The 21,948-nt window shown below is 36.2% G+C and overlaps 1 protein-coding gene across 2 annotated transcripts; it reads right to left on the bottom strand.

The window, feature by feature from the left end:
* Positions 1-252: 252 nt before the first annotated feature.
* Positions 253-21,948, bottom strand: STXBP3 (syntaxin binding protein 3). Of its 2 annotated transcripts, XM_071750981.1 has the most exons (19): positions 21,622-21,948; positions 18,453-18,502; positions 17,724-17,805; positions 15,638-15,714; positions 14,964-15,042; positions 13,829-13,929; positions 11,766-11,920; positions 10,812-10,902; positions 9,791-9,915; positions 8,251-8,355; positions 7,647-7,704; positions 7,388-7,453; positions 7,221-7,301; positions 6,501-6,639; positions 5,793-5,899; positions 5,271-5,369; positions 4,332-4,417; positions 2,672-2,820; positions 253-826 (listed from the first exon to the last, which is right to left on the bottom strand). In XM_071750981.1, the coding sequence occupies exons 1-19, from the start codon at positions 21,662-21,664 to the stop codon at positions 735-737; spliced, it is 1,785 nt and encodes a 594-aa protein (XP_071607082.1). In that variant the 5' UTR covers positions 21,665-21,948; the 3' UTR covers positions 253-734. The 2 variants fall into 2 exon arrangements, with proteins under 2 accessions (XP_071607082.1, XP_071607083.1); XM_071750982.1 differs by lacking the exon at positions 17,724-17,805 and having other exon boundaries at positions 21,622-21,698.

Below are 21,948 nucleotides of genomic sequence, written 5' to 3'. Positions count from 1 at the left end.
ACAGAAATTCAGCTTATTAAAGAGACAGACCAGGTGGACACAATCATAAGGAACTTTCCAAGATATTAAGGTTTTTTAAAAAGCTTTAGTAATGACCCCTGTATATTCTTAAATGTAAAGTATACTTGAGTGCACAGCTGACAACATTTCTCCAAAGTTATTTATTATGTTTGTATTTAGTACTTCCAGCATTAACTTCCTACTTTGTCTACCACCATCTCAAAAAAATTTGATTTTTCATAATTACATATATTTAGAGAATTTTCAGTTATTTATTTTGCAGAAAATTACAGTTTGAGGCATTACATTTGTGTGAAATATTTTTACCATAAGCTCTTATTTACAAATTTTCTTCTGAAGCCTTTACCTACAAACCTAGGCCCTTTTTTATTTAGTTATTTTTAGAAATATACTCTATTATAGAAAGGTTTCACAGTTCTCAAAAACAATTCCAGTTTATATATAATCACGATAGCTTTTAGCATTATTTGCTAGAAATTAACATGCCCTTTTGAAAAAGCACTTACAGTGTAACACTGTTGATAATAAATACGACTTAAACATAAGTGGTTTTTTCCCTGTCTTCTAGTCCCTAAAAAGCAGCAAATTTAAATTACAACATTCCGTTAGTCAGAAACATGTTGTGAAAAGTCAGTTCCATAAGACTATATACATATTATTTGTCTTCCCCAACAAGTCATGTCTTCCTAAATATACCATAAACACCACAATTTCTATTCATTCTTAATGGAGACCATATCCTTCGGTTTACTAAGGCTCTTGACTTGATCCAGTAGTCTTCTAGGAGTAAGAATATGAGTAGAACCTGACAAAAGAACACAAGTATTAACTTTATCAGTCTTAAATTCTGCTTCTAGAAATTCCCTGTTTAAAAATGTCAGTTACATGCCAGTATTTTTCACTATAGCTGTAAAATTGCAAAGTACAACAGCTGTGTTTTCATGTTTTATTGTATAAAGTGTTATATAAATATGTGTCACCATTATGTAGACAGTGTCCCTCTTTCACACACAGAGACATCCAGATTAGGACACTACTTTGCATACAAGTTCCAAGTCCCTCTTCTGCCTGGTTTTAAGTACAGGATTGAACCTGGGCCATTTGCTCTGTACACACTTGTCCCCAGCCAGCAGTAAGTCTACCCATCCTCTGAAAGATTGGTGAAGATAAGAGATGTCTTGAACCTGGAGCTTTCCCAATATTCCTCAAGTGCTGAATCAGGAATACAGGAAGGTTTTCATCTTGCAGTAAGCAACATGGAAATTGGGCAGTTGTCACCTTCCCTTAGAAATCAGGATTACAAACAAACCTCAAGAACCACCTCTAAACAAAAGGGAAGATGGTTCTGTGGTTACTGCCAGATACTACAGTGAGTGACCTACACTAAACATGTTTTTGTAAACAAGTCTCAGGTGAAGAAACAGTCTTGGTAAACTGCATTCCTGTTGTCCTAGTCTTTCTACTGCAACTCAAAACAAGGACCAGCATTAAACTATCTCAACCACAAATAATTTAACCTGCCAACAAAAAATAAACCAAATAATAAACAACATACACACGCAAATGCACTTACAACACTCACTCCATTTTTAGGAAAATAAACTCTAGATCTCAGAATCAAGGTTATAATAGGAAATAGCATTCATTTATTTTAAAGCAGGGTAGATGGATTTAATCCTTTTTAAAACTCAAGACTCATATTACCAGGCAGAGGCATTTCAAGCAATTTAGAATACTTTAGATGACTCTGCACCTGAACATAAACTGCCACTGCAGATGGATACCTGTCTCTGTATCTAGGAGCTCTGTTTTGATATATCACATATGCAAGTGTTTTGGCACCAAAATTTAAACAGCACCACAAGAAACATTTCTTTGAAGCACAGCAGCTCATGGAACAAGCATTTGCTGCCTCTAAAGTACTGAGAGATTACCACTCCAGCTGGTAATTCATGCATTTACTGCTGAATTGTAAGATTAGGGAGATTACTCCAGTTTTCAGGACAAAAGCCATAAATCATGGTGTGGTTTGTGCAAAGTCTCTAAACAAACCACAAGAAGACATAGATGTTGATGTAAAGTCAACAGAGCTACAGTGAAGAAGTATTTTGGGTTGGTTTTGTTTTGCTTGGGGCAGATTTTATGTTTTGGGTTCTTTTTAAGGAAAATAAAAAAACTTGTCTTCCCTTCCTCCCAAAGTGAATAAATCTGCAGTAGTCTGACAGACCTTCTACAGCCTCCAAAAGCATTGAGAATAGTTAAGTATAGCTGAAGTTTGAGGCAACTGTAATGCGAGAAGTTCTATTGAGATTCTTTCTGCTGTATGCCAGGTTACTTTAATAATATATTTCTCTCATGTAATTAATCATCATTCTTCTGTAGAGCCTAATTGTATTTGTTGTCCTTAATATCTTGTTGAAAAAAAAAAAACCCAGTAAAAAACCTACCAATAAAAAACACCGCCCCAAACAAAACCAAAAAACCTCCACAACAAAAGCCAAAACATCAAGCATCCTAGATAAACTGAAAAAATACTTTTAAGTATTTAGAATTAAGAAATACGTTGGCTACCGTGTTAGTTTACTGAGCTAACTAGCAAAATTTAAGTAGTAAATCCCTACACACCCCCCTTTTCCCAAGGCAAGCTTACCAATAACAACTTCACAGGATTTGTAGGCTTGAGAAACCTCATAAGCACAGCGCATCTCAGAATATGTAATTCCCCCAATGACAAAGATGATCAGCCTCGCGCTGTTCTTACGCTCATCTTGGTAACTCGCTCTGGGTTTCTGGCGTGCGCTGTAAAAGATTTCATTACATGACATTTATTTAATTTTATTGATTAATTTTGGTAAAAAGTATACACTTAGCAGTAACAAGTTCTGTTACACAAACCATGGTTTGATTATAAATTTCAACTTGGACAAATTGATAACTTAAAAGAATTTTAACAAAAAAGAATTTAACAATTTCCCCCTGTGCAAAGGGGAATATATGCAAAACACAGATGTTGTTGCAGACAGCTCGCACACAAAGGACTTCACCAAGTAGCTGAATTCTGCATGCTAGCAATTTTGGTTGCTCATTTTTTATGACAAGTTCATTTGGAGAAGCTAGTCCTAGGTTTTTCATTCTCCAAATATGAACAGAATCTCTAAAAAAAAAAAAAATCTGTTATCAAATAAGATTCAGAGCTAGAAACAAAACCAAAGCTCTAAAATATACTTTCTATCATACATACACTAATAGCAGATTCAGATTAAATCATTTGCAGTGCTGATCTCTTCTCTAGGGTGCCTAAAAGACAATTTTCACTAGCCTATAGGACAGAGATCAGTTACAACATATAGTCACTTCCCCTTAGTGTTACCTTGCTCTCAGTGCATATCCAGGAATATGAGGACACATCAACAATTTGGTTAGTACAGCAAGTCACATAACTATTTTCCTAAGGCTATGTTTCTGGATCTTTTATTTAATTTAGTGAAGTACGAGTTCCAATTCAAGTGTGTCCTCCACATTTAGGATACACGGATTTCCCTCCCTACCAATTCCAGCACAGTGAGAATTCCTATAGTAAAAACACCCTAATCACTTCTAATCTGTTCCACCATTTAAATAACAGTACCACAAGTGATAAAGCTGTCACATTGGCAGATACTGGTCACGAGTTTCAAGAGCCAATGGGATTAAAAAAGGGGAAAGAAGAGACAGCAGAAGCTAGCAAGCTACCAAAAAAAAAAAAAAAAAAATTTCTAAAATCACCTCTCAGTGCTATTCTGTAAATATGCAAGTACATGGAACACTCCATTTCACATTCCTTAGCAGATAATTCATTCCAAGACCTCCAACTTCTCTGGACATCTCTAAACCACACCCTGCTTACAGGGATCAAATACCTAACAGGCCCATATTCTCTAATGAAAGGGCCTACAGAAGCTGAACTTACCTTATGGGAACTACTACTGCAGAAATCACTTTTAGACTAAAGGAAAACATTCTTCTCTCCAAAGTCACAGTGTACTGATAATCCATTCCTGGAACTACTTCACACTAAAAAGCTCAGTGGCTTAAACTTCTCATTCTGGGAACATGAAAATACTATTTGTACAAATAAAAAGCTACGGAAGAGTTAACAACCAAGTTCAATACATTTTAGATGAAAGAAAAATACAGGTTTTAAACATTAACATTACCTTATATAAGTGGTTCCACTGCTTAGTAAGCACACTTGTCTAACACTTTACAACATATATGATAAAAATACAGAGGAATGGGTAAATTATGTTCCAGTATATTAAACTATTTACCTTACTGCTCCTGAACCATTCCAGGTAGGAGGACATGGGGAACAATAAGGCCAGTCTTTTGAATCTAGTTTGTTCTCTATAGCATCCTGAAAGACAAAACCAAGGCAAACTTTAAACAGTCACATAGACCTAAAGCCCACCAAGTTTCAACTTCCAGTAAGGATGTCTAATTGACCTTTAATACCAGCACATGCAATTTCTTACAGCCAATAACAATCAGCACTACATGAACACCGCTGCAAAAAGCTAAACCATGGAATGCTAAGATTACAAGGCTTTTGTATATCACAATGAATTGTAAATACATATGATTTTGTTATCAACATAGTATTAATTTAACTCTCAAGATTTCACTAGTAGCTTTTCCTCTGTAATAGAGAGTAATGTATAAAAATAAAAAATGTAATGATTACCCTAGTGTAATATTAATGTTTCTCCAGAACTATATGAGAGAAGTTAAGGTCCCTGAAAACACAAATAGAAGTGTGAAAGTCACCAAGAATCTGCGACTGACAGCACTGGCTCACACTAAAGGTCTAGTGAACACTATATTCTGTCTGAAATCTGATGTTTTTGAAAACAAAGCAACTATGCTTCTGACAGTAACATCCTCCAGCCTCTACTGCTCTATAGTTTAGATTTGAATTACAGTTTGAAGACCCACTGGAAAAAAAAATCCAGATCTATAAACTACACTTAGCACTGCCAATCACAGTCCAAGCTATTGAAAAAGGCTTTTTGCTTTCACTTCCAATTGCTTCAAGTTTAAAACCTCCAATAAGAAACACTAACACACAGCAGTCCAAATGCTCTATATTACAGGCAACACAACTCTTAACAGATTTATTTAACAAAATTAGCTCCAAAGATTGACTATAACTGCTCACTTGAGTAACTTTCTGCACTGTACCCATGAATTAATTAATTGGTCTAATTTACCTCCATGACATCTTTGATAACAGGCGTCCACCTAGAAAGTTGATAAGTTTCTTCTGAAGAACGGTCCCTTCTTGGGTATTTATGCTGCTGAGCAGCAGGCTGTAAAGATTTTCAAAACACAATTGTATTATACAGTGTAATTTTTTAATATAACTTATTTAATGTTAGTAGCAAGTGGGGGGGTAATCAATAGGAAATTTTAAACTGTGAACAGTAAAGAAGAACAGTTAATACATGTAGAATTCAGGATACACTGATGATTTTAGGGGAAACATCACAAGTACCTTACTTTGAAAATTATTCATGTTTTATTTAAGTGCTATTAGACATATAGCACATTAGACATTAGACACCTTCAAGAATTCCTAGGTTCCTTCAAGGATTCCTAGTAAATGCCAGCCTCCATGGAAAAAAACACAAAAGACAGACCAGGATAATGGTCTAGGAGCTGCTGAGAGAGCTGTAAAACAAGGCAAGTGCTTGGGCACCAAGAATTTGCAAAATAAATAAATACATTCTTACTGAAGCAATAACAGGAACATCAAGGTATTTCCAATTTCGTATCATATCACTATCACTTTCTATTTGTACATTCTGGATCAGCTTGTCCAAGTTCTCCTGGGTAGTTCCTTCAATATAAGGAAAACACACAGCTTAATTGACATGTGACTTTAGGACCAGTTTTGTCACACATTCTGGGCTGTTGTCTAGTCCAAGACTTCAGTTTTGATTGTTTGACCAGTCTATTCTAGTGTTTAACATGATAATATATTTAAATAAAATTCTGTTTAATGGCCCATTTTTTAGACCAAAAAAATCAATATTTTAATACACTCCTGAGACCCACATTCTGGCAATTTCTGCTCTTCTACTATAAATTCTTCCCCGCTGACTTCATTTTCAGGTTGCAATGGACATCCCCCTTTAACAGCTTCAATACTACTAGAAAAGGAGAAAATTTAAACTGTTGCATGCATCCAAGCACTGTATGGATCCGCATTCGTACCAAATCACTTAACTCCTTATCAGTAATAAGGAGAAACTAAGAAAGAGGGACACTACTAAGGAAGAAACTAAGAAAGAGGGACACTACTTCTTCCAAACTTGGCCATTAACTCCAATATAGAGCTGTAAGCTCACTAAAAATACTGGACTATCACAAAACTTGAATCAGAGTCCATAGAATAGAGGAAAAAAAGATGGAAAAAAAAATCAGGTAGCTTATCATACCATTTGTGCTAAAGATATACAGGAGAATAGCTCTAATTTTGTCATAGCTCTCATGACTTTTGCTGAGCAAAACTGGTAGAAGGACTCTCATTGAATCTTTCACTTTTTGACCTTCTGCATCAGTTCCAAGAGCCAAGTCCTAAAACAAAATAAAAAAAAAAGTTTTAGTGAATAGTTATTAAAAACACGCACATTGTTTTTGGTGTTCTGAAGTGTGTTTTTATGAAACCACAGGTTTCAGGGAACAATCAAGCCACAACAATTTAATCTCAGAATGAAAAGTCTTTGACATAATTATTTCAATAGTTACAGCATTATATCAACACTACATAACACTTAAATACTTAAAATTCTTTGGCATCTAGAATACACATCAATACAAATTATAATTTTTAACTTCAGATTAGTACTACAATGTAATGCCTCATCCTAACAGGTGCCTTTCTTGTACAATTTAAAAGTGCTTGCTTCTGCAGAAATTCATAGGAGTTTTAAAGAGATAATCCTTACACAAAGCAGCCAGATTCAAAGCCAAAACAACAAGAATCTAAAATCACATCTTTTATTAGCATTGTACACCTCATGTAGTTTTAATACTACTACCTCAAAAATTGATTACAAAAAGAAACCAAACAAGACACACACTACATCTGTGAGTTAAAAAGAAAACACAAAAGCTGCATTTTCGTTTGTCATTTGGTTTGTATTTTTTAAGCATACCTGTTCAGTTTTACAGAGCTTTTCTACATTACATTTGAACTTCTTCATGCAATCTTCTGCTAAGTTAAGATGGACAGCTTGCTATTAAAAAAAAAAAAAAAAAAAAATTTCAACAATTGTGTACAAAATGATGGATTGTGAAGTTGCAGTTACAGAAGACCCCTTACCTTACTAATTTCTTTTCGATAGTGTGGCATCTTTTTCATTAACTGGGCCAGAGCAGATACTGATAACTGTGAAGAAATTACTCAAGTTGAAATTCTTTTGCCCAATATTTGACATCCTTATATCCCTTCCTGTTGCAGCCTTGCTTCTCCATTACCCAAAAACTGCCACTGAGATAAGCCTAAATTTCTGTAATGGGTTCATGAAATACATAGATGTCACCAGCTGGATACAATTAAATTATAATGAAAAACAACTTACTTTCCCTTCTGCTGCTTTTCTTTTTGCTGCAACTTCTTTAAAAAGTTTTGGTACTTCCCTGATTAAAAAAAAAAGTAAGGAAAGTAATCAAATGCTACAGCACCACAATTCTTAAATCTTTTCCTACAATCTTTACTTAAAATCTTAAAAGAACTGTACAATAAGAACGGAATAAAAGCAAAAGCTGCAAATACAGGTCATCTTCAGAGAAGAGAGTAGGTTTTGACAAAGGAAACATTATGTTAAACATTATGTTAATGATATCTGCATAACTTCATTTGATGCATTAACTTCCTAGTACTTTACACACAATAATCCTTTCAGATTTTAAAGATTACAAGATACTTGCCAGGAAATACTTTTATTCCCATTTTTCCTCAGTAAGTGTAAATAACACTGGTAAAATTGCAGACCTCTGTACATACTGTATTTATGAAAATATGTTTTCCTCCCAGCACCATTTAGCAGGATGCACTCTATATTTCAAACCATCTTCACTGCTGCCTCTGTTCCAACTTTATTAACAGCTCAAATTGCCTCTTAAAGAAACTTTTATAACTTGCCTTTTTTAACCAGTTTTTGTTATCTTATCTTATATACATACTCTATCACATCTGCAATGTGCTTGTGCCGAATCTTCACCCAGAGGTCATCATCTTCCTCCAGAATTGCCTCCCGTTCCTTGCCAGCAGCTTCTTCTGTTTTGTACCTTCCAAGAGAAAATTCAGATAGTTGTTTGGTTTGGAATTCCCCCCCATTCCCACCCTCATTTTTGTAACTCATTGAAAGTATTACTTGTTATGGTTTAATAAAAATGCATGGTGCTAGCAGTTACATACACAGGTTTTCACTTATAAGCCAAGACAGTGTTCAACACAATATAATTTCACATAAGATTCTCTGCAAACAGAAAAAGCAGATGAATTTCAGAATGATTCTTTGAGGCAACTGCTTCTGGATATTCATTTAAGCCAGCAGTAACTAGAGTTTCAATCACACATTTACATGCACATCAATTTCTCTCCAATGTCAACTTCCCTGTGGCTTCACATGCCAGTTCATGCAAAGTAACACACACTCAGATTGCAAAGTGGAGCTTGCTGCATCTACTGTAAGACATTTTGTAACTCTACAGGCAAATCAAGTCCCATTCATCCACAAAATAGACAGAGGACTAACTACCTAATATACACCAGAGACATGCTTCAGAACACTACAGACCACTTTTACTTTTCTCCAAACAGTAATATATGAAGCTAGACAGCAATCAATCTAAAGAAAATTTTTCACATTTACAGAAACTCACAAGTTTAGGCAGCCAGAAAGCAGAAAAATATAAAAAATTTACAAGATTAGTTGCAGAAGTCAGATCATGACTACCTAGAAAACATACTCTGCTACATTTTCATACCCAGAAATTTCAGATTCATAGAATTCTACATTTCCTATGTAAACATTTACTCAGTGTTTCTGATAGAGAACAAACATTCCTGATCACTTAAATAATGATGCAACTGGATCTCTTTCACTGTAGTGGGTCATTAGAAAGCAAAATCTTACCAAAATCTTTACTGTCCAAACAATCCAATAGCAAAATAAGGACCTTATTCAAAACAATGTCATGTTACTACAAGCACTGATAAAATAACACTTATAAACTGCACATGGTTTATATCTTTCTACTGTAAATGCACATCAGTAAATTTTAACAACTACACAAATGATATAACTGGAGGTAAAAAGGTGAGCACTTGTAAGACACAACTAAACTTTTTCTCAGTACTACTGGTCTTGTTTGCCTTACTGGGCTAAGAAGGTTGAGAATTAAGAAGAAAAGATAAGAAAATCTGAATATGCACTACTAAGGTTTTCCTTCTAGTATAGAAGTTTTGGTTTTTTAAAAATGTAATTTATTAGACTCAAATCCTAGCAAAAACGCTAATTAGATCCTACCTTATCTCCACTAAATTAGGAAGTTAACAAAGAGAAAATTACAAATCCAAGAGGGAAGACTAAATAGCAAGTGAAGTAACTCATGTAATATAAACAGCTAACATTGCTATGGTGTAATTCAGCTGAACTATTCCATAGATCTTATAATCAACAATAAAGTATTTAATTTTTTTTTTTAAAGGAGTACTTGCTTGTAAGTATCATTTTCAATTGGTATCAAGTCATATGCCATTGCCTGGAAGGTGAGTTCATGAAGTACAGTTGACACAGGGTCAAAGCCACGATCAAGTATTATTAGTTGGGAGTGGGTTTTAGCCTAGAAAGCCATAAAAATATGTAAAGTTAAGACATACAGTGTAAAGTTAATGCATGCTAAAGTTATTTAAATTTACAGCACTGCAGACATGGCTTGGAAAATAACTGAAAAAACTTGGAAGTATAGACCAAGTGTTTATCAACATGAATAGAAACACTTAAATGATAAGCAGAACACAGTAGCTTTAAGTACTACTTTTAAGGCAATGCTCTTAAGACCATTGCAATTTGGTAATGACACCTAATGAACAAAAAGCTTAAGAAAACACACAAACACAAAAAGGCCTCCACTGATTTTTGTAATTATTTTTCTATTCCAGCACAGAATAGGTAACCTCAAAACATTCAACTGAAGGCTTCACTTTGAGGCTTAGCAGAGTGGCAGTAGCACCAGATACATTTATTATTACTGTAGAATGGTTTACCACATACTTCTGCTTTTAGGCAGCTGCCCTAATCTGCCTTCATCTGTAGGGACAGACCAAAAACACTACTAAAATGAAAATCTGTGTCTCTGTGGACAATAGGTCTCTTAATGGGAGACATTTAATTTTGGTAGTGAAGTCCTTCCTACCCATTGCCCTGTGAAGTGTGATATTAAAACAGAAGTTATTCACTTCTCTTCATGTCTGTATCATTCCCTACACCATCATAGGGCCAGTTTTTCAAGTACAATTAGTTTGATCACACAGATTACACTTGCTTATGTATAGATTTACTGTATCAGTTACTACCTCTAAGTTGCTTTCATACACAAAAACAACTGCATGGCAACCAGTTACCTTTATTAATAAATAAAATCAGGTTTTATATAATGTATTGTTAAAACATATTCCAAATATTATTTTTCCCCAGACTTATAAAAAAAAGAAGCAAACATTTTAGTTCACATTCTACCTTTATTTGGCTTCTCTCATCAGTTCTGTAGTAGTTTTCAAGACTCTTTTCAACAAGCTGTGCAAGTTTGCTGGCTTTATCAGATGGTCCACTGGGGAAAAAAAGAAACATGCAAAAATAACTTAAATTTCTTCATCATATTAATAAAATGCTACCTTTAAAACAGAAAGAACTGCCTAGACTGGCCCTCTGGTTTCACAAGTAGTTTCTGAGCTCCATGCTAAGTATTTCCAATGTATTTTCAGTCTTACATTATGATTCCACTCTTTGAATGCTTCAGGTATTTCACACAGTAGAAACAGCTTCAGGCAAAAGACTGACATAAGCTGGCATATGGCCCAGCACCTAAAAGTCTCATTCAGAGGCAGGAAACGAGAGAAGAAAAAGAAAGAAAAGAAATTCCTTGTTACCTTCACAGAGAATAAGGCACCACTTCATGTTACACCACAGAAAGCAATTCCTGAGCATAATTTCAGATGCCCAATTCATCTTCCAAGATACTACTCTATGCACTCTGTCAAAGCTCAAAAGGAGCATTCTCCTGAATACCTGTACTACAAAGAAGTCCTGATACCATCTTCCTCAGCAATTTATAGATTCCTTGATGCCAAGTGGAGCTGCAGAACTACCAAATGAAGCAGTTCTGTCACAGGCCTATGCATGCAGTGTATTAGAATGCCACATGAGTGTCATCCTACTAACCAAACATGAAACAAAAATTTCATAGCACAATAGGGTACAGCAAGTTCTGTTAAATTCATACACACAGAGAAATAATCCACTGCTCTGCCTACACTTCACAAATTCCTAAGATTCCATACTTCAGTGCTGTGGATTAAAAACTATTAATCCACAAGAAAAGAAACTATGCTGCAGCCTCAAGCTATTACCAAACAATGTGGGAAGTGCTAGAAGTGAAAGCAACAACACTATCCAACATGATTTTTGCCTCACCTTTTGTATCGCACTCCTGGATTCTCATCTAGTGTGGCACACAAGGTAACAATTTGTTCAGCCATCACTTCCATGACAGCATCTTTATCCTTTGTCTTTTCCAGAGTTGGACTGTAACAGCGGTAGAATGCATCTGGGATATTGAGAGTAAATACCTGTGTGAAGCACAACCAAGAAAGAAAAAAGAAAAAAAAAAAAAGCTTAAACTATGTATTCCTACAATACGTGGTAAAAGAATCCTTTAAAACTATATTCTGTAACAAAAATTCATACATAGTATATTGGAAAAGAAAAAAACAAACCTATGCTTCAGTCCTTTTTCTCTCTCCTGTTAAACTCATCTACTTCCTGTTCTTACATTGTTTTCCTTATTACTCTCCTCCCCTATGTAAATTACATTTTTCAAATTGCTTACTGTCTACACTGAGGGACCCAAAACAAGCAAAGCTAAATACCATCCAGTGTCTCATACACAGCCATACAATGCAATACCAGAATGATCATAATTAAGTTTAAAATAGAATTTTACATACTGCATTTTTGCTATAAAAATCCTTCATCTCCAAGAATTTTAATTCATTAAATGCATTAAATCTTGGAAAAAAGCTGTTTAATAATACACAAAATAAAAAATTTGCAAATAAAAAGTTTAGTAAATTGAATGCAAACATGGAAAAAACTTTGTTGTTAATAAACAAATCACCAGCTGCACGTGGACTCTGTAATTACAGAGCAAAAGAGGAATGTCCATCCAGATAAGGATGTTTGTTTCATTCAATAGTCATTTAGACTTTGCCCAGAGTCCAATCTGATTATTTACTCTTATCAAAGAAAGCAGGCCTAGGGATTTTTAATTATGAAAAGCCGTTAACATTGTCTGTTCTGATGCTAAAAATTCAAAATTATCTCAATAAACCACAATACCAGGAATGCAAAACTAAACTAAAACCAAGAGACTAAGTGCTGCTTGGGCTAAGTGCTGCTTATTTTAAACTTTAGAAAAGCAGTTCCTATTTCTGGTTTAATGGTAAATACTACAGAAAACTACAACTACAAATTTTTTGTATGTCTTACTCAGTAGAGGAAGCTACAAAACTCTTAAGACCAGCTCTAGAAGAACTCCCAAAACCAGTTTGAAAGAAAGCTTAGAAACATCAACACAGTGGGAAAACAGATAAACAAACCACCATACTAATTATTATCTGATAGCTTTATTAGAAAAAGAAGTGTGTCTTCTAACTAGTGAACTGCATCACAATACAATCTGGATAGGAGCAACCTCACCTATGTTCACCTGGTATACGTAAGAATTCTGAACCCTGATGTGTTCATAAAGTTTGAAGAATACAGGAAAGGTTTGTGGGAAACATTCACAGGGAGTTCTACAACTCCCAGTAGTGGACAGGATTTGAGGGCTCCACTGTATTAGTGAGTATCAGAGTGAAGTGCAACAAATTCACAATGCAATATTCACGTGGAAAACATTTATTTGTTTCTATCAGTGCTCTCAAATTTTTCATTGAAATGTTTTCCTCTCAATAAAAGGTTTGCAAAGTTGTTACAGTTTTTTGGTTGCCTTTTTTGGAGGCTTTGGTTTTGTTCCCCTCACCTCTTCAGTTCTTATCATCCATTTGCTCATTTTTGAATTTTCACCAAGTAGTTAGCTCTACTTACTCTTATTCCTACACACAGACCTACTCAGTCTGTCAAAATAGCAACTCAGTGTCAGCAGTAACCAACTTTACTGCTTACTAAAGACAAAAGAGAATACTTCCCTTCTCTTAGGGAATGCATTGCTTCTCTAACCTCTGTACTGCAGCTGAATCCAACTCTTGTGAAGAGGTCAAGTACAAACAGTAAACCTTGGAGTAAAACAGAATATGTTTTCATCTGAAAAAAATGTAGGCAAGCACTGGGAATATGCCAAAAACTACACTAGGTCTCATAGTCAGGTAAAAAACAAAACTAAAAAAAGCTATATTCTATTTCATGTCATCGGGTCAATAACATTGAAAACAGTTTTCCAGTCTATTTTTGCTGGTGAGATAAAGAATGAAACTTACCTGAGACTCATAGGGGAAGAAAGAAATGTTGATCTCCTTGCATGTCCTGATTGATTTTGCACAGGAAGACTTAATTTTATTGAAGAGGTTATCAGGACAAACTAAGGAAAAAAAGATTAAGTATAAATCATCTCTGCATAAGTGACTTAACAGCTGGGACATAAGCTTACAGACATTGGAACAGACAGACAGACAACTCTAAATCAAGTCATAGTAACACACAAAAAAATTGCCAGATCTTACTACAGTTAGAGAGAATATGACAGAACTATTTTTCTAACTCCTCTCAACATGAAAACCTTGGGCAAGTGTTCCAATGAAGGCTTCCACACTTGCAACAAAGACAAGCAAGACATCAGTATTTTCCTAGAATAAGAGTTGCTGGATCATAAAATGAAACAAGAAACCCAAGAATTTTTTATAGTAACTTGATGACTCCATGAAGAACATATGGTAGCAGATACACACCATTCAGATATCTACAGAGAGCACCACAATTCAGTCTCTGCCTTCAGTATTTTTTTGTTTTCCCTTCTTTACACACCACTGTAGTCATGCTGACTGACCACGGAGGAAAAGGCACTCACATCAGCCCCATTTGCACTTATTGCCTCTGCTTTCCAATTTACATTGTGCATGCAAGGGCTAGGTAGGCACTTTCTTTCAGGTGATGGGAAAAAGAGTTGCCTTGCAAGTCTGAAGAAACTACTTAATAACCAATTACAAAACATCAGTTTTGCATCAAATTCTCATGTTTTAGGGTTTTTGGGGGTTTTTTTTAGTATTATTATTGCTTACATGAGATACACAGTTTTACTTGAATTGTCAGCCCCCCGCCATTCTCCAACACAGGAGAGAACTGGACACTTGAAAAATAAAACTATATTTCCTAAATTAAAAGATGAGGTGGGGAATGATCAACATTGTTTAGTAATTGCAAAAGAAATTACTATTGCCACACAGCATAGCGACCATGTTCTGGCAACCAAATATAGTTAATGACTTGAGCCTCAAATCCCCTTCTCAAGAAACAGGACCCAAAATTTTCATGTATGAAACTACAGAAAAGAAGGTTGAGAAGCTTACTTATTTACATGTATCAAGTTATCAAACTACAACACAAAAGCTTGCTTACAGTCAGTGAAATACACATATGCTGCTTTGTATCTGCTCGATGATTTAGTGATGAAGTCATCAATAAGTCCATCCACAGACTTAAGGGGGAAATAGAAAAAAAAAACAACTTTAGTGTTTTGCATTTACTCACACAACCAAAGTTCCTCCTTCCTCTCCTCTTGCCCTGTTAAATACCCAGCCCTGCTTAGGAATACTGCAAATCAACATATAACAAAACACTTAAGTAGAAGACTTTTAATTCCAGACCAAGCATAATAATTACAGAAAGCCAAGATCACTTTAGGAAGTAAAAGCAGAACACTTGCATCGTTTTCCACCTGTAACAATGCTGAGATGTATTCTCTCAATAATTTTTAGGTAGTAACAGTGACCTCTTATTAGAGCCATTACTCTGAATTCCATTGTTCAAAGTATTGCATCACTATTTGATACAACATCTCTTTCAGCGAGGTTATAAATATCAAGCAATGAAACACTGTCTCCATTTATCAGAAGGTGCACATGTGCAGCACAGCCTGTGGTGACAGTGCAATGTCTTTCTATCATGGAATATTAAAGATAACAGAAAATGCAAGCATTAAGTGCCACATGGATATACACGGTAAATAAATATTTTAAAATATTTCTTTTTCCATCTGAAATATCTTGCTACTCTTATTTTTAAATACTAACCTTTTTGGTGGGAGTTATGAAATATATTGCTTTCATGTGTGGGACGGGCTCACGGTTTTTATATACATTCTCCACCACTACAAAATAAGAAATTTTTATTATTAAGAGCTTTATGCACCTTACATATTTTAACATAGAGGTTATAAAAATAAAACCAATCAAGTTGTCCACAAAATTACTGGCAAGGACCAATCTTCTGCTAAGTGAACCTTGATTTTTTAGCTATTTATTACTTTAAATACAGAAAGTTACTACAAGACTTCTCCAATCCCAAGCATCATGTCAACAAAGCTTGTAGGACTAAATCATTCCTGGCAATTCTACACAAGCAGAGTTTTACCACCACACAGAAAGATACATCAACACAAGAGAACTGTCTCAACACAATAGTTCTTTTTCCAGCACATTGGAGAGAGAATGAAATTATGCAGGGCATTATTTTGGACTACAGCCTCTTCTGTCCTTTGCTTATTTCCTGCACATTCATTCTGTTCCACTGTAATTGCAGACACAAATTAAGACATTTTCAGCAAATCAGCTTCACTCAACTCTTGGTTTACTTTGTTTAATAAAGTCACTACTGTATAGTGTTGCAGTACTCTAGCTTGAAAATGCAGAGATTCATGTTGCTCAGTAATTTTGAGGGGAACGAACGAGGAACAAGAGAGTCTTTTCAGCAATGTATTCATTAGAAACAAAAGGTTTCTTACTGATGAATGGGATACATGCTCATTGAAAGTTTCTCACACAGAACAAAAAGTACTTATTATTAATTACTAGTATTAATTACTAAAAATACACTCCAAAAAGTGAAATCTGTGCAGCTTTGCTCCTGTACTTCCAGACAGATCATGTTATTGCTGGAATAAGCCTTCCAACTTGGGGACACACAGCAAAGTCCAAATATTTACAAAAGTATTTCTAAAAATCTCCATCTAAAGCTAAGTAAAAACTAAGAAGTTTACATTTTGTGTATTAATTTCAATCTTAAAATCAGGCTGAATGACACATTACAGAAAGGTCAGTCAAAAAAGGCAACTTTGAAAAGCGTTTTAGGATAGGAAAAACATCCTTTTTTAAGTTGTGGGGTGAAAAACCCAGAAAATTTACAAGTAGAAATATGAAGTCTTATCTGAACAGGCATATTCATAACAGATCTATCACACTCCACCTATAATTTGCTTTTTACAGTTGCCAGTATCAAGGAACAGAAGAGACATTCCATCAGGTGAGAAACTCCACTACAAAGTACTCACAATTTTTTTTTAAAGTGACAATCTAATTATTGTCAATGTTGCTTATGTATTTACTCTAGTTAAAGTAACTTCATATAGTTTCAAGTTTTTGTTGAGATTTTTTTTTTTAATTACAGACAGCTCTCTTGGTTTTGGAAGAGACTAAAATATGCACAACACAACTCAAATTTAAATTCTTGCCTCCACCACATCCACTTGCTTACAAAGACATCTCATCAGTTTGTTGTCTCCTGTTCTCATTTTGTCTCAGTATTTAAGTTCCTTTGGCCTTGTATCCTAACTCTGCTGTTAACGAGTATAAATTAATTCAAAGCAGCAGATAGTACTGATTTATAGGACACATTATGCTCTGCATTTTTTTCCCACTTTTCATATGTTTTACAAACATTCACTTAACTCTTTACTGATTTTGTTTTACCTTATCACTTCAACTGACTGATAATATCCTTAAAAGCACTCTATGGCAGAAAACTCTCATTTACCCTGGACATTGGCAAACAAATACCCATGCCCCCAAAACAACCACCACAAAACCAAACAAAAAAGACAAGTACAAAACCAAGGACAAACACCAAGAAAAGCCTTACAGCAATCTTTAACAAGAAGATGCAATGAATAAATAAATTTTAGCTTCTAGGCAGAAAAATATTTGAATTATTTTTTTTAAATAATCACAACTGTACAAGCTAGAAAGTCTGCTAGTCTAATATCCCATAGCTCTTGTTTTCATCAAATTTACACAACTTCTTGCAAGGGTACCATCAATTTTATTCTCTCCCTTTTTCTTATTAGCATATTGCCATCTGTGTATTAAAAAGAATTATGCTTACCCGTGATTCCCTCTGCCAGTAGATCACTCATTTTGCAGCACAGTGACAGTAATTTAGTAGTGTAATCGTCTAAAAGAATTACCTAAACATAATAAAAAAACCCACAAAAGTATTTAGAGAAATTAATCAGCTATATTAAATTCATGTTATTTCCTTAACAACTTGCCATGGGAATTGGAGGCTGAAATCTATTTTATTACTCAGTATCTCTTTATCTCTGCATATAGCAATTTCACAGTGGGAAATTAATCTCAAATAGCATCAGAAGACAGCTCCCTACATACAGAATTTCAAAAGATGCATTCCATCTTAAATAAGTAGCTTTTCCCCACTAGTCTTACTAGAAAATATTTTCAAAATTTTCACTTTGACACAAGTCTTTTAATTCCTGCCTACTTTAGTAATATAATTTTGACATTAATAAGGTACAGCTCTTTCAAAGGAAAAGGGAAGATTAATAGGAAATGTTTCTCTTTTTTTCTTTTTTCAGAACTTAAAAGAATGGAGATAAGAATGGAGATGTTTGTTCTTAAACTAGACCTTAGACTTCTCACTACGTATTATACAGAGAACCAAGTTAACAGAACTGAAATATATTACTTGGATAGAAAAACATTTTAAATGGATAGGGATAGCCACTAAATGATACTTAGTTGTTGTGTACTAAGTGATACAGTTGCTTGGTGAAATGATTCTAACATTCTAACAAAACTTATACCAAAACTATACCTTCCATTCATCGTCTTTTCTGCAGTCATCAAATATCAATGATTTTAGCCCTGTAAGAAGACACAGAGGTAGACAGTTTGCCTGTCAGAGCAATAAAATTGTTACTATAAAAATTCAAGCATTTTGACTCGTATGTTTAAAGACCTAAAAAGACTTAAGAAAACTGCCCTGGTCTGTTTCAAAAAACATGTAGCTCAATTTTCCATTTTTGCTAATATTAATCATAAAAATCAGTCTGAATTACTACAAGACTGCAAATATTCCACTTTGTTTCTATTCTTTTAATGAACTCCTCCATTAATTACATTGTTCACATGCACTATTCTTAAGCTACTCTAAAAAAAAAAAAAAGGAACACACATTCCCACAAAGACCTATTTAAAATATATGCTATGCTAATTTAAAATATATGCCCTTGTTCCTTCTCTAGAATTTCAAAATAAACTTAAGAAAATGCCAGTTTTTTCAGGAACTGAAAGTTATCTTAAATAAAACACCCATTATCTTTCCCTGCTATGACAACTTAGGTAGAAACGTCAATAAAAAAGCTTGTACAGGATTCAGCAATAGGAGTCAGCACCTGGTTATGACCTGCAGATTTTAAAGATCACCAGTAACATGAGCTGAAACTTACAGGAATGGGGTAATCTGGATAATGCAAATTTAATTAATACAAACCATTAATGTAAGATCAGAAGTCAGAAGATTTGGGGGAATGTTTAAAAACTTGTTTTTATTAACATAGGAACAAGGAAATCTAAAAATGCTGTTCTCTTTCTTTCCACTGGAAAACAGAACTTCAGAGTAATGCAGTGACTACTGCTGTCCATTAAAATGGCTGAACTTTATTCCCAAATGAAAAAAGGAAAGTAATAGAAACAGAAGCCTAAAACACAAATGAGCAAATCCAGTATGCATTTTGTGATCACTGCCAAGTGAAAGAACCATAAGAAGTTTCAGTATAGGTGTACATACAATAAAGCACACCCATTTCTTCAGTGTTTATCAATATTCATATATTCACTGATGTCCAAGTTCCTTTGGCATGACACTACTGCAAGATACTCCATCTCTATCCCCAACTTCCAAAGCCTTAGAATTCACCAGCTCCTTCCAGCTGAGCAGCTCATCCAGCCTTCATTTCGTTTCACTTTCACTAACTCCAGCACTGCATAGCACACAACACTCCCAAGATGCTCCAATACTTCATGGTTCTCATTATTGTATTTTACAAAGATGTTCTACACAGGCCCTTTCACATTAACAAAACAAAGTTTTTTTGAAAGATTAGTACTTTATGCTTTGGCTTTTCAATATGCTGAAGTTACTTTTTGCAGCACTGGCATTCTTCATAGCAAATTAGAAAACATTCACTCTGCTTTACCTAATAATCTCACAAAAATACTGGTCTACAAGTTCTTTGAGGAAAAAAAAAACAAAAAAAACCCCCAAAAAAACGTTGAGAGGTATGCAATTGGTATATTTTGTTCATGCTGCTAAACAACAGAACTCAAGCTCAGTTCTCCAGAACCTTTTTCTTCTTTCACAATTCCTAAGAACAATTACCATTCCCCAAATTTGTCCTCTATCTTGCTTCCAATTTGGAATCCTTCCTGTTATACACAAACCAGTTTTCATTAAGTTCTAGATCTGCTTAGATACACACTGCCAAGCTGTTTCTTGAAGCATCAGCATCACTGTGACATCATTTTCAGATAAACCAGCCCTAAAAAAGCCCCACATTTGCTCAAGCATTAGAAATCAGCAGTTTATGGCCTTGAATTATCCATAAACAAAGTGCCGGACACTGCCTAAAACTTAATTAATCATTTTTAATTGTTGTTGTAGTTTTGGAAAGACAAGTGTAACTAGTTAGCTAACAAACATTCATAAAAAAACTCATTGCTTTTTATGAAGTTTGAACTATAAATATTTTACTATTAACACTTCTTCCCTTGCTTTAATCTTTTTTCCTGATGGTTTTGTCCACAGCAGCAACGCCCTTTTCATAAGTCCTTATGTGCCTTGATGACGCACTAGTGCTTTTGAGGCCCAAGTCTGAGGACAAATCAATCACTTTACAGTCACAGGTACACATGACTTATCAGCAAGACAGGACAAGCAAAAGAGCAAAAGTAGAGATCTCTAAAGGTGACGTTTTTAAACAAAGAGATCTAACTCATGAGACCAGGGTACAGTTGCCAGCAACAAAGAACTGAACACCACAGGACAGTCCGCTTTCTTCTTGTTTTTCAGTTTTCCAGTGACACAAGCAAGCAGAATGGAGCTTGCAGGTGGGAGGAGGAAAACACAGAGGAGAAGGCAGCGGGACCTTCCCATTCCAATGACACACAGTCACCAGACTGGCTGAGCTGCTCATGGAGTCACAGCCTCAATACAATTAACCCTGGCGTGAGGTGGCTGCTAATGCCTTTCCCCAGAGGTCTACACAGTACCTGGAATACTACAGCCTTTCTACTCCACTAGGTCCTAGAGTACTTACAAGTTCATTTCCTGCACCAAAACACCAGCACAACCTGTTCCTAAATACGGCAATAAAACCTGCAGTTCATTTACAAAAGTATCTGGGGACACCTTCAGCGTTTTCTTCCGGAAACTCTCCAAAGCACTCTCCAAAACTGCCATTTCGGAAGCCACAAGGAAGTCCTTGACGAGCCGATTTCAGTTTGATCTCTTCAAGAGCTGGCACGGCTGGCTACAGCCTGGTATAGTTTACCCCTATCTTAAAATAAAGCAAAAACGCTACCATCCAGGTGCTATTACTGCAGGCGGCAGCAGCACGGCGGGGCGGCGACCGCCACCCTCAGTCACCAGCGCAAACAACCATCACCACCTGAGCCTCTACCGCTCACCAGGCTCTCCACAGAGCCGCCCGGGGCCCAGCACCACCCTCCCGCCGCCTCAGCTCCCACACGCAGCGCGGCCCCTCACACGCTGCCTGCTGCGGGCAAGAGGTGCCCCGGCCCCACCTTCGGCAGCCAGGGGACCCCCGACCCCAACGCCGGGTTACTGGGAGGCGTGGCCCCAGCCGCAGCGGCGAAGGCTCCCAGCCAGCCGTGCCGTGCCGTGGCCCACCGAGCGGCCCCAGGCCGCTTACCAACCCCGGGGAACACGGGGAGGGGGGCGCGGAACGGAACCCCACACTCACTCTGCCACACCAGGCTCTTCAGCCCCCTCACCGCCGGCGCCATCTTGTTCGCAAGCCCTGGCCGCCACCTCGCCGCTCCCTTCGCACCCCCTACCCGGCCCTGTCACGCCCTCTTCAGCGGCGGCGGGCGGAGCTGGGGGAGGTGGCGGGTGCGCTGCCTGCTCGTGGGGCGGGGTCCCGCCACCCCTGTCAGCCCCTCAGGAGCTCTGCCAGCCGTGTGGACCCTCTTCTGTACGCTGGTGGGGTCCCAAACTACGGCCTCGGAAGAGCAAGTGACCAGGGTTCAGCGCCTGAGGAAGGAACGCCCTGTTGCTCGTATGCAGGTGA

The sequence above is a fragment of the Heliangelus exortis genome, chromosome 8 (genome assembly GCF_036169615.1).
Source record: "Heliangelus exortis chromosome 8, bHelExo1.hap1, whole genome shotgun sequence".
NCBI lineage: Eukaryota > Metazoa > Chordata > Aves > Apodiformes > Trochilidae > Heliangelus > Heliangelus exortis.
Note: the sequence above shows the minus strand (reverse complement) of the source record. Positions and strands in the feature narration are given on the sequence as shown.